Here is a 13427-nt window from a genome sequence, read left to right as displayed (position 1 = left end):
TAAACTACAATTGCTTGTATAATTAAAACTAGTCTATTTCAATAGTACAAATAAGACCTAAACAAAGTGTTTTAAGCCTAAATCGTTGTCAAATCTTCACTTATAAATCTTCCAAGAACTTGGAAAAATGTGTCTTAAGTTTAAACAAAATTCCATTGCAAAATACCTACTCACATACTAGGAATGTATTTTGAAAACCTGGATTTGCACAATAGTAGGATCAAACCATAATTAAGGACATTTTTTTTCCTTTCCAAGCTAAATTCGATAATGACCTATCTTCTATTCAATTTTCTTAGCCTTACAAATTTGGAAGGAGTAGAGATTAGAACTGGAAAACAGCTTTTCAGGGTATACTTGTACTCAAGGCTTTGAATTCATTCTTGAAATTTTATTCTTCTTACATAACAACTTTCCAAGATGAAAAAAGTCCATTATTTAGGATTTTTCCCTGAGATGTAGGATAGTTGTTGCAGTATAAAATAATGTGTCTGGAAGTGAGTTTTAAATGGTATTACCCTTGTTATTATAATGTTTAGTTCAGAGAACAAATGTTGTGTCAGGATAACTAACACAATTAATAATCAGACAAGAACTGCTAACAACAGTAACAAAATTTTTACTTCATTCTTATTAAAGTTGATTTTTACACCAGGATTACTAACACCATTAAGAATCAGACAAGAATTAGCTACAACAGTAACAAAGTTTTACTTCATTCTTATCAAAGTTGATTTTTACACCAGGATTACTAACATCATTTAGAATCAGACAAGAACTAGATACAACAGTAACAAAGTTTTTACATCATCTTTATTAAAGTTGATTTTTAAATTTGCTTTGTTTATAATTACATCCCATCCCCATCTGGATGTAGTATCCAAAAGTTTGGTTATTTGGCAACAGTGTTATATGTTTCCATTTTTGCAAGTTGCCAGTGGGAAATGAGAGCAATGATCTCCCCAGTACAAGAAAGTATTTATAAAATCCATAAAATAGTAACATGAAGAGTATGTGCATGAATCATGATAAAAAGCCAAGCTCTTGTCTGAACTCTGCCCACTTCCCCTATATTTTCTGGTAGTCCTTATGAAGTTTGTTGTTGTCTGTTGGGTCATTGTGCTGCCCCACTCAGTTAGGATCAAACTGGGGTAACAAGACATTCATGATGTTTTTTGCTTGTATGTAAACAAAACAAAAGATAAATAGAGGGATGTATAGAATGGTGCCACTGATTTGGCAAAATATAAATATTTTTGTACATGTCCCAACCTTATGGAATGGAGTTATTAGAGTAATTTATTAGGGGGGTGGAGTTGGCTTCAAAAGGTATTTTTTTATAGAACATTTATTTTTGGTTTAAAGTTTTCAGATGTTCATCAGAAAAGGGTACTTTTCACTAATATTAGTATTAATTACCCATTGCCTCTTTCCCTTCTATGATATAGACTAAGGAAATTTAATATATTTCCTTGGTCTGCTTGATATTATTATTATTTATTGTTATTATTATTCGATATTATTATTATTTGGTTTTTAAATGTTTTTTCAGGTGCTGGGCAAGATGTTGGGAGAAGTTGTATAATTGCATCCATTGGAAGCAAAAATATCATGCTTGACTGTGGCATGCATATGGGGTATAATGATGAGGTAAGTTTTTCCTGGTTTTATATTAGAAATGTCAATGATACAGGTCACAGGCTTTGGGGGGCCACTTAAGTTTTTTGCTTTTGCCTTAATAGAAATAGTATTTTGACCTTTATTATATTACTAGCTGTTGGGGTGGCGCTTCGCGCCACCCCAACACCTAGTTGGTGGGGGCGCTTCGCCCCCCCCAAGCCCCCCCGCGCGCGTAAGTCGTTACGCGCCATATTAGTTACGCGCCATTGTAGTTGTGTCCCTATGTCCCACCTGTGAATATAGATATATATATATATATATGTTTTTAACTACGTAAAACTTGCGAATATACAACATTCTTTGCTGTCCCATTATCTGTGCATATAAATAGATTGTTTACCGACTCTTGAAAATGCAACATATAATGGTCCATGGGAAAACAATCCGTATTCAGATCTATACCTCATGATTCTAATGATTGCCCTTGAGCTTTGTTGATGGTGATTGCTAATCTACCATTCCCTGTGTCGCCATCGTCATTTATATATCCCCTTGTGCCCCCCGGCATCCCCTTTGTAGTTTTGTCCCTGTGTCCAGGTCGTCATTTGTGTCCCGGTGTCCCAGTCTGTGATTTCTCTTTGAGTGTCCCGGGCGTCATTTATATTCCATGTGTCCCGGTGTCTCGGTCGTCATTTATATCCCCCTGTGCCCCCCGGCGTCCCCGTTGTAGTTGTGTCCCTGTGTCCCGGTCGTCATTTATATTCCCTGTGTCCCGGTCGTCATTTGTATCCCGGTGTCCCGGTCTGTATATACATTCGTTTTTTAGTTTTGTTTTTCTCCTTTATTTTTTTCCTTTTTTCTTTTTTTTCTTTTTTAGTTTATTTAGATTTTTAGATTTTTTAGTTTTTTTATTAGTTTTTATTTTTTTTTCTTTTTAGTTTTTTTGTAGTTTTTACCTTTTTTTTAGTTTTTTTAGTTTTTTTTACTTATATCCTGGTCGTCATTTATACTCCCTGTGTCCCGGTCGTCATTTGTGTCCCGGTGCTTTGTTGATTGCTAATCGAACATTCCTTTTGTCCTGGTCGCTTTCTCTTTGAGTGTCGTCATTCATATTCCCTATGTGCCGGTGTCCCGGTCGTCATTTGTGTCCCGATGTCCCGGTCTGTAATTTCGTCAGTTGAAAACTTATGATGAAATGAATTTTTAATTTTTTCCCTTTTTTGTTTTTATTTTTTTTTAATTGGTTTTTACCTTTTTTTAGGTTTTTTAGTTTTTTTCTTTTTTCTTTTTAGTTTTTTTTGAAGTTTTTATCTTTTTAGTTTTTTTATTTTTATTTATATTTTTTTAGTTTTCTTTTTCTCCTTTATTTTTCAGTTTTTTCCTTTTTTTAGTTTTTTTTTTCTTTTTTAGTTCTTTTAGTTTTTACCTTTTTTAGTTTTTTTTAGTTTTTTTAGTTTTTTAGCTTTTTTTATTTTTTTTTTATTAGTTTTTAGTTTATTTAATGGTTTTTTCCTTTTTTTAGTTTTTTTTTTAGTTTTTTATCTTTTTTTAGTTTTTTTTTAGTTTTTAAGCTTTTTTAGATTTTTTTATTTTGTTTTCTTTTTTTGTAGTTTTTACCTTCCTTAGATTTTTGCTTCTTTTATTTTTTTAGCTTTTTTTTTTTTTTCGTTTTTTCTTTTTAGTTTTTTTGTAGTTTTTATCTTTTTTATTTTTTTGTATTTTTATTCATATTTTTTTAGTTTTCTTTTTCTCTTTTATTTTTCAGTCTTTTCCTTTTTTTAGTTTTTTTCTTTTTTAGTTTTTAGTTTTTTTTTAGTTTTTTACCTTTTTTTAGTTTTTTTAGTTTTTTTAGTTTTTTAGATTTTTTAGTTTTTTTATTAGTTTTTAGTTTTTTTTGTAGTTTTTGCCTTTTTTTAGTTTTTTCAGTTTTTTTTAGTTTTTATTTTTTTACCTTTTTTTAGTTTTTTTTAGTTTTTTAGCTTTTTTAGTTTTTTTTTCTTTTTAGTTTTTTTTGTAGTTTTTACCTTTTTTAGTTTTTTTTCTTATTTTGTATTAGTGTGAAATAATTCAGACGTCATATGCGGACAAACATGACGTCACCTGATCCATCCTCAGATCCACACACAGACAACTTATTTTTATATATATAGATGATACATAAAATTACCAAAAAAGAGCAGATGTCTAATTTTGGGAACCAGTACTGCAAATGAGCATCACAATACTATTTATCCAATTGGCCAAATTATTTTTGCTAAGCATCTCACAAGATGTAAGTGATGCTTAAGGCTAAAAGGATTGCTAATTGAGACATTCTTGGTTTGCTGTCAGATCAGTTACACTTGCTAAATAAAATAAGGAAAAGAAGAGATAAATGGCATTGTGTGTAAACACATAATTCAGTCAATTTAAAAAATGGAAAAAAAGCAATATGAAATTAAAGGCAAAGTGCAAAATGAAACACTAATTGTGAAAAGTACCATGCCTTGAGGGATGGATAAACAAGCTATGTTTGTATTGAAACACATTGATTATTGTTGTTTGCCTAGTTGTCCATAGCGTTTCAGCTTGTACATTCCTTCATAAGTATTTGTTGTTGTCTTTTGCTGATTACATTTAGAGAAGTTAAACTTAAGACCCATTCTCAATGAGATTTTGCTAATACTAAGGTTTAGTTAGTACTTATTTGAGCCAATAAGAATTTTTTAACCAATCTGAAATTTATGCGAATATATGATTGGCTCAAATTAATATCAGTGAAATCTTATTGTGAATGGGCCTTTAGCTAGTAAATGGTGCTCAAATTAACTCACAGTACAGACACCCAACATAAAAGGTAATTACAAGGATTAAATGCAATGGAGGTTGAAAATCACTGTCAAAACACAAATGGACAAAGTAGCTAGGAATTAATATTGGTTCTCTTGTGCAAAAGTTAAAAAAACAAACATAGTCTTGTATCATATATTTGTGAAGAATTGTTACCAATCTAGGAAAATAAGAAATTTTTTTTCATATTCTATTGTTTACATAAAGACTTTCAACATACTGTCTGGATGAACATTTTTTTTTTTGGATGCATAGTGTCATCATTTGCTTTTAGGGACTGTAAGTTTTTTATGTTATTTTTGGATAATTGACTGGGTGAGAATTTGAATCTTTTGATATATCCAGTTTTCATGCCCACTTGATAGAAATCATTTTCAAGCTTGTCATAGAACCATTCATATTTTCTAGTTGCATATAGTTTCTTTGATACACTGTTTATAGTAAAATCTTTCGTGAAACAGATTACTATAATTTCTTCTAATTACTTCTAATTTTTGAAAGTCGAGTTGAGTTTCAGTAAGTCTTATCATCAAGAAGATTCAGCACATAGTCATTGCAAAATGCAGAAAATTTTGCTTATGAATCTAATAATTTCCAACCCCCCAATAATAGTACAAGTTGGATATTTTTCGAATTATCTATAATCTAAAGCCCATCTTACGTTGGTGTAGTGGCTTCTCTTAATTGATGCACCGAAAGTTAGAGCTTTGGGTAGCAATGTAGATAAAAAGGATGGTGCTAAAACAGCTTAACTAGAACAGTGTCCTTTTCTGTTTTAGTATTGAAGTAGTTCCTGGCTACTGTCTGGAATGACTAATGGTTAGGAAAGAAGAAAGGTGTTGTCTCTTCAAGCCTTCTTTTATCTACTAATAAGGAGAGTAGTAAAGGAATGGTCTCTAATTGTCTAAGAGGTCGTGTGAATTAAGACAAGACTTTTTTTAAGACAAATCTTCTTTCATAACATTGATGTAGTTAAACAATAAGCTTTTATTTTTAAAAGATGTCAGATAGAGAAGAAATATATCTAAAATTATAATATTAATGTATTTGAGGTTGCAAAACTTTTTATTTAGGTCTGATTACTTTTCGTAATTATAAAGAAAAAGATAATAAATCGTTCTTTTTCTCTAACATGAGAATAACTGCATTTGTAGTTTTGTTTTGTTTGCAACACAGCATTAATATGGACCAGCCTCATTATTTGCATTTTAGTTTAATTCTGGCTTATAGTGTGCAAATTCTGCCGAAAATAATCCTTCTTTTTCTGAAAAGAACATGTTCTGGCATCTTTCTTTATATATTGGAACCTTAGACTTTGTCAATCGCATGTTTTTAAAAGTGGAGGGGTTTCTGGAAGGCGTCCTTTTGTAAAAGTCAGTTTTGTTAAAAACTTCACTGCAATTAACATTGAACAAGCATTCTAATTTTCAAACAAAATTGTCTTTATATATTTCCTTTTACAATCAATAATCTTTATCAATATTTCCATCTGCCTTACAAGTTTGAAATGACAGGTTTCAGCCAAAACTAAATAATAAGAATTGTTTAGTTATTACCACCACTGGTAATAACTGGCTATTGCCACTATTGATTGTTAGATCATTGGTGGCTTTTGACCCGCTAACGCATTGCAATGCTTTTCTATATGATTTGGTATCTCTTCAGGTAATAAATCTATGCAAGACATCTTGTTAGTGATAATGTTATATGTTGACGATGTATGTTTTTTCTCGGAACCCACTGGCCTCAAGTCTCATTTCCTTTTTTTTTTTTTTTTTTATCACAAGCATGTATCTTCCATAAAATGTTAGGGCCAAATAATTGTTTTTTGTGATGACAAGTTATTACAGCTCGATTTTGTTTTTCTATGAATACACAAAAGTATATTAGCATTAATTTTGTAAATAATATTTGAGTATGTCATGAGTAGTATTTCTTTTCCAAAATTAAATATTTTTAGGTGAGGAAGAACATAACAAATATCTTTAATGAATTTTACCATTTTACAGAGACGATTCCCAGATTTTTCATATATTGTTGATGGGAATCTGACTGATCACATTGATTGTGTCATTATCAGTCATTTTCATTTGGATCATTGTGGCGCTCTCCCCTTTATGACAGAAATGGTTGGGTATAACGGACCAATTTATATGACCCATCCTACCAAAGCTATTGCTCCAATTCTATTGGTATGTATCTAATTTTTGCTTACTTTAATTTTTTTATACTGCTTGACTTACCTATAATTTGGACTGGGGCTGGGGTTGTAACACATTAATTATTATTCTGTTGGGGGGGGGTCAGTCATTTGTGTTATTGTCAGTGCTACTGCAAATTCTATGTATAAAAGATAGCCTCGAACACACAAGTTTGCTTTATAAAGTATGGTACCATAGTCAATTGGCAATTTTCGTTTTGTTTTTTGTCTAAAAGGAGAATAGATTATTGGGTTTATTAAAATACAAAGTTAATTTTGGCTTTGGTTTTTTAAGACGATGAAGTCCCTCTGCAACCCCCTCCCAAGGTTAATAATTCTAAGTCATAGAGAAATTGAGTAAATTTCAGGTAGCTTAAATGCTGTAATAATCTCTTCAGAGAAAAAAAGAAATTGCCTGAATATAAAAATATCCGTTTCTAATTAACACTTTGTTCTTATTTCCAGTGACGTGTGTTTCTTCTTCGTTTTATTTATTCATAATTTGTGTGTGTATGGTGAAAACTGTTGTTGAAGCAAGGAAAAAATATGCAATGATGTCACAGTCGTATAAAATCGATATAGCTTGGCAATTATCACATATGGTACGTCTAACTGGAAACCCGTTGCTTAATGAAAGTTTTTTTTTTTTTTTTTGGAAGCATATAGTCTCCAAAAATTTATGATCACTCTAAAACATGCGATTTCATGAAAGTCTACTGCTTCAACTTCCATAAGAACAACAAGTTACCCATGTTGTTGAATTCCATAATTCAGATTTTAACAGTTACTATGTGTTTATTAAGATATTACATAAACTTTTTTTAGAGGATGTTCTAAACTTGCATAGGAATTGATTTTTTTTTGCAAATTTCTGACGTTTTTATTTATCTCGCGAAATTCGAGGGGGGGGGGTATTCCCCGGATTAGTCCGAAGGACACTTCCTGAGAAGTGCCCGATATGACCTTTTTGTCTTTTAAAACCCCCTCATCACCAGACAAAAAGCTCTAATCCCACAGCTCTTCCATCCAAGAATCTGGCTTGTGCGCATCGATTGAAGAATGATAACCTTTGTCAAAGAGCTGGGTGTTAATGTTTCAGTGCTTACCTACCAAGTGGTTCCAAACTGTGAGTGCTGTGGCCAATCATAAGTAATTTTAGGTTTTGCAATCCCCCCCCTCCTCAAACGGCTGGAATTGGGCACCCCTAAATCCTTTTTTGCTATGGATAGCCAAACTAAGTGATAGTTAATTTTTAGTTTCTTCTTGTTCTATTTAAGTTAGAAAGAAGCTCACATTTTTACCTTCAAGATTAAATAGACAGTGCTGGAGCACTGTCTATTTTGGAGCACTTGTCGGATTTTGTTTCCTTCATTCGAGTCTCAAAATTATAGCTGATAGAAAAAAAGGTTGTAGAAAATAAAAAAAAAAAGGTAAAAACGTTACTTAAATGGTTTAACGAGCAAAAAACTGGTAATTGCAAAATATTTTTATATATTTTGCCAAAGGATTACAACAATTCCAAAGAAAACCAAAAGTTTGAAGCTTAGTAGAAATTGTTCTTAGAAATCGGACTTGCTGTACTAATCAAATATCTTTGAATAGACTCCATTTGAAGTGACATTAAATTGCGTAAAAAGCAAAAAACTGGTAATTGCAAAAATATTTGTATATATTTTAACAATGGATGACAACAATTCAAAAACCTTAAAAACGAAAACCAAAAATTTGAAGCTTAGTAGATATCACTGTTAGAAATTGGACTTGCTTTGATAATATAATATCTTTGAAAAGAACTAGTATGAAAAGGCAATAGATTGTCCCCGGTTAGAAGACAAGCGACAATGAAAACTATAAATAGAAGCCTGCCGCGCGCCGAATGCCGGAGCCCGGCGAAGAAACCGCCTTAAAAGAAGTCCCTGTTTCCTTTTTTCCATCAAATTGCCTTTTGTCAAAATACAAATTTCTAAATGAAGTTCTCTCTCGTTTTCTGTCTACGAAATTTTATATTTTGTACAAGCTAAGACATTGAACAGTAGATAAATGCTGAACAGTAAGATAATGATACGCACTTTATTCAAGGGCTTTGATTAGGATGAACATCTTTCAATAACTCGTGAACAACAACTTTCAATAACTCAAGGGTTAGGTCTGTTTTTACTGATAAGTGATAGCAAGGTGCAGAAAAACAGGTTTTTTGACCATCCATCGGAGGTAAAACAAAACATAGGTTGGAATAATTTTGAAGAAAATTGAAATTTTGTGGATCTTTAAACAGATTAGAGTGAAGAAGGAATTTGTGAAGCTGTATTGACCTCCCGACCCTTGGAATTTTTAGTAGTAGAGGTAGTAGTTATCATTTTCGTCATTTGGTTGGGTCACATCTAGTTATGTCTACGCTATCTTCGTCACCTATGCTATGTACGCCATCTAGTCATATCTACGCTATGGAAATTAATCTTGTTTTTACAGGAAGACATGCGGAAAGTGGCTGTTGAACGAAAAGGCGAAACTAACTTCTTCACTTCTGCAATGATAAAAGACTGTATGAAAAAAGTAATAGCTGTGAATTTACATCAGGTTGTCCAGGTTAGTTCATTTTTCTGACTAGATAATGCAATACTTCCTATAGATAATGGTAGACTACAAAGTGGTTACTTCAAATATTCCAGGTATGTCCTGGAGGCCTGTGAACATTAATGATAATCGTTTTTGATATTGTTGTGGGTAGTACACAATGTTGATTTTTTTTTTAGATAAAAACAGTTTAAAAATCAAACATCTCAGCATCGCAGTGGGTTAGGTTACCATATTTCTTTTAAGATGATTTAAACGTGTATAATACCTCTTTCTAATACTATTAGCAACTCACTGTAGCACAACGCCAGCCAACATGATTATGCAAGTCCCTCCTCCCCTCTGCCCTACTCAGAGCTTTGCTCTTTATTTTTTCCCTTGTTTTTCTCCAGTGTTTCTTGTGATCTCCTGATGCTGCGAAACGCCCTCCCTGAGCATAATTTAGGCTTTTGATTCAGTCCTGAAAGTTTCATTCTCTTAACTCAACTACAATCCAGAATAGCGAAAAACTTCAATAGCGAAATAGCGAAATCATCTAGAGTTTTCCCTTAGAATCAATGAGGATTTACAACTTATGGCTTTACAATCCTTTAAAACCACAGGGAATTCATGATCTGCTTAGTAATACAAGGCCCGTAGATCAACTTCTGCTGCTGCAAGGTTGGCCGACAGACATGTAATAAATTCCTGTAAAAAAGACCCTGCAACTCCACTTTTTATAAGAATTGGAGAAGATACTGCTATACTAACCTCTTTTGTAAGAAAATTCAGTTATGCAAGCAGCCCATTTAAAAAAGAGCTACGAAGGGGCTTGATAGGCTTTCTGGGTTCCAGTAACCTATCATCATTAATGATAATTAATGTTTTGCTATTGGTGTCGATAGTGCAAAATATTGATTTTTTCGTATTATAATGAGTGGAGAATTCAAGTAGCCCATCTACTCAAGTACACTCAAGTAGAGTTACTAAGAGGTTTGATATGTTTACTCGGCTCAAGAGACCTATCACCATAAATGATAATTAGCTTTTTGTATAATTTTTGTTTCACAAATGCTGAATTGCACATTTAGTTTTTTATGCTTTTGCCTTGTTTAAATTTATGCCAAATTCTGTAATTAGCTATTTAAAAGCAAGTTCCGAGAGATTCCCTGGGCTTAAGGATCCTATCATCAATACTGATATTTAGTTTTTTTACCTATAGGTGTCGATAGTGCAAGATATTGATTTTCTCTTACTAGAATGAGTGGAGAAGTGCCTGCTGTACTAACCTCTTTTGCAAGGGCATTAAATTATTTAAATAGCTTATTTAAAAACTGAGAGGCTTTTTAGTTTTCTGAAACCTATCGTCATCAATGATAATATCTTTTGTGTTATGCTTGCTTAAAAAATGTTGGATGACCCAAAATTTTATTATTTTAAGTTGGTAAGGGACTGCTATATTTGTATTGTTTGTATTGGCGCAAAATTGTGCAAGTAGCTATTTAAAAAACAAGTTCCAAGAGGCCGCCTTTGCTATAGGATAGGGCCGAATTTAGGAGGGGGGCTAGAGGGGTAAACGCTCGGGGTGACACGCCTGGGGGTGACAAAACAAGCTTTAACTGTAATATTTTTGGTCAAAATGGTGCAGGAGAGGGGGACAAAGTCTACTCAATTAAAAGTAATCGTTAATTCAAAACGGCTTATGTAGTCTTTGATAACAAAAAAAAAAAAAAAAAAAAAAAAAAAAATAATGGTGCAATCCTAAAATGTCTTATTTAAGACTCTGGTAAAACTTGGCACGAATGAATTTTCAAATCGCTTACTTTTCAAAGGTCACCAGTTTCCATTGGCATCAATTTTTTTTCTTCTTTGTGGGGCTAACTACTGGGCTGAAAGCATGGATAGAACATGTCAGCGCTTGGGGCTAGCAAGGAGAAATTGTCAAAAACACGTTATCAACAGAAAGCGTTGATTTCAAAAAAGCTTCAATCTTTAAAGAAGTTACTGTTTCATTAGCCTCTTTTATACGAGTACCAATTAGGTAGGTAGCCCACTAAAAAACTGAGGCATGAGAGGTTTGTTTTAATCTTTGGAACCGCTGATCTAAGATAGCAGATGAAGAGAAGCAGGCTCTATGCTAAACTAACTGAAGTAAAAGTCTAGAAGAAATTGCTTTTGGGTTTACTGCAACGGTGAAATAGCCGAAGAATTTGCTCGTTGATCATTTGGCTCACCAGGAATATCTCTTAAGTACTTGTACGATAAACCCCCTACCGCTCAAGTTGTTCATTCATTGACGCATTATAGAACCGTTTTTTTTAGTTAGTTTATTTCAGCTTATTATGAGACAAGACATAGTGAAGTGACAGAATAGATGGAAAATGTATAATTTGGAATATATATATATTTGCACATTGGGGGGGGGGTAAAGTGTTTGGACAGTGTGAAGTTAGAAAACAATTCTTGCTACATTATGTGCAGAACAATTGTACCTAACACATTGGGCATGTAGACCCGCTATACTTTACTTCCTCCCCCCTAATGTGCAAATATAGAGTCCAAATTTGTTTCTAGAGTATTATACTTTTATCTTAATTTGGTATATTTCATTAGCATTGAGCGTCAGAGAAGCATATTAGAAGAATATTAGGTAGGGGGTATATCATTCAAAAACCGTCTCTTACATATTAAGGTCATGTTTCGCATATAGGTCACTTAATTAATTTACTTGAATCGATGTAGAAAATAGCTGTCAGAGCGATTTTGTGTGACGATTATACAGGTTAGAAATCGATATTGTCTACCTTGCAATTATCATTTCTTCACGGGCGTTGAGATCTGCGAACTTGGTCAATTTCTTCTCAACAGTAATAACTATTGAAATGTATCATCACTGTTTTTGATGAAAAAATCTAAAACGAAAGACAAATGTAAAATTGCTTACGGTACCCTAGGCATAAAATACTTGTCAAATTTACTTTTGTCTTGTTATACTTCATTGTTTAACATGTGTTGACTTAGTGATTGTTTATTTGTAAGTATGAGCATTATACAGGTGTAGTTTATTCTGACTATAATCCCTTGTATGAATAAAATGATACTGATTCTTATAAATATAACAAATATTTTTTTAAGCTATCCTTTTGAGTCAAGTCAGATTGATTTGAACAAAATTTGTTTTCCAAGTCAAGACAGATTAGATGTTTGGTTGCTGTACAATATCCTGTGCTTTATTTAGTGGAGAGTCTGAAAGCTCTATTTTCTGAGCAAATGCAGTTTCTGAGTTTATTAGTGCTTTTGTTATTGATTGATCCATTTCTTAAGGCTCTATTTTCTGAGTAAGGGCGATTTTCTGAGTTCATTAGTCTTTTCATTGCTGTGTAGATCCATTTCTGAAGGCTCCATTTTCTGAGTAAGTTTGATTTCTCAGTTCATTAGTGCTTTAATTAGTGTGTAGATCCATTTCTGAAGACTCTGTTTTCTGAGTCCATCAGTGCTTTTATTAGTGTGTAGATCCATTTCTGACGGCTCTATTTTCTGAGCTCATTAGTGCTTTTATTAGTGTGTAGATCCATTTCTGAAGGCTCTTTTTTCTGAGTAAGTGCGATTTCTGAGTTTATTAGTGCTTTTATTAATGTGCAGATCCATTTCTGAAGGCTCTTTTTTATGAGTAAGTGCGTGCGATTCCTGAGTTTATTAGTGCTTTTATTAATGTGTTGATCCATTTCTGAAGGCTCTTTTTCTGAGTAAGTGCAATTTGTGAGTTTTTTTTAGTGCTTTTGTTTGTGCGTAGATCAATTTGTGAAGGCTCTATTATCTGAGCAGTTGCAATTTCTGAATTAGGAAAAAGCTCCTCTTCTCCACTTCTCTCTAATTTGGAGTGGGAGTCAGCATCATATCTCTAAAACGTGCAGTAATCGGGGTTGTTTGAAGATTCTAACTGTGGGAGTTGAACGTGACAAAATGCAAAAGTCGTGAAAGCTAATACCTCAGGAGTGAAAGGTAATATCTGTGAGTGTTTCTGAAGGAAACTTGCCCTAAAGATCCTTTTTACATGCCGAAAATATGCTGATGTGCAGCTATATATTATGTTCAAACTTAACTATATTTCAACTTTCATTTTTAGGTCGATAACGAGATTGAAATCAAGGCCTATTACGCTGGACATGTCCTTGGAGCTGCAATGTTTCATATAAAAGTTGGAACTCAGTCACTTGTCTATACG

The 13427-nt window shown here is 32.9% G+C and overlaps 1 protein-coding gene and 1 long non-coding RNA gene across 2 annotated transcripts in view; one reads left to right on the top strand and one right to left on the bottom strand.

Annotated features, from left to right (window-relative positions):
* Positions 1-13333, bottom strand: part of LOC136026627 (uncharacterized) — a 25887-nt gene extending 12554 nt beyond the window's left edge. The window contains exon 1 of the long non-coding RNA XR_010617356.1: positions 12007-13333. This is a non-coding gene — a long non-coding RNA (uncharacterized LOC136026627). The remainder of the gene's footprint in view (positions 1-12006) is intronic.
* LOC136026620 (integrator complex subunit 11-like) overlaps positions 1-13427 on the top strand; it is a 51093-nt gene that overhangs the window by 3718 nt on the left and 33948 nt on the right. The window contains exons 2-5 of the mRNA XM_065703346.1: positions 1553-1650; positions 6459-6641; positions 9119-9235; positions 13329-13427. Coding sequence (XP_065559418.1) covers positions 1553-1650; positions 6459-6641; positions 9119-9235; positions 13329-13427 — 497 coding nt within the window. The remainder of the gene's footprint in view (positions 1-1552; positions 1651-6458; positions 6642-9118; positions 9236-13328) is intronic.

The sequence above is a fragment of the Artemia franciscana genome, chromosome 4 (assembly GCF_032884065.1).
Source record: "Artemia franciscana chromosome 4, ASM3288406v1, whole genome shotgun sequence".
Classification (NCBI taxonomy): Eukaryota; Metazoa; Arthropoda; class Branchiopoda; order Anostraca; family Artemiidae; genus Artemia; species Artemia franciscana.
Note: the sequence above shows the minus strand (reverse complement) of the source record. Positions and strands in the feature narration are given on the sequence as shown.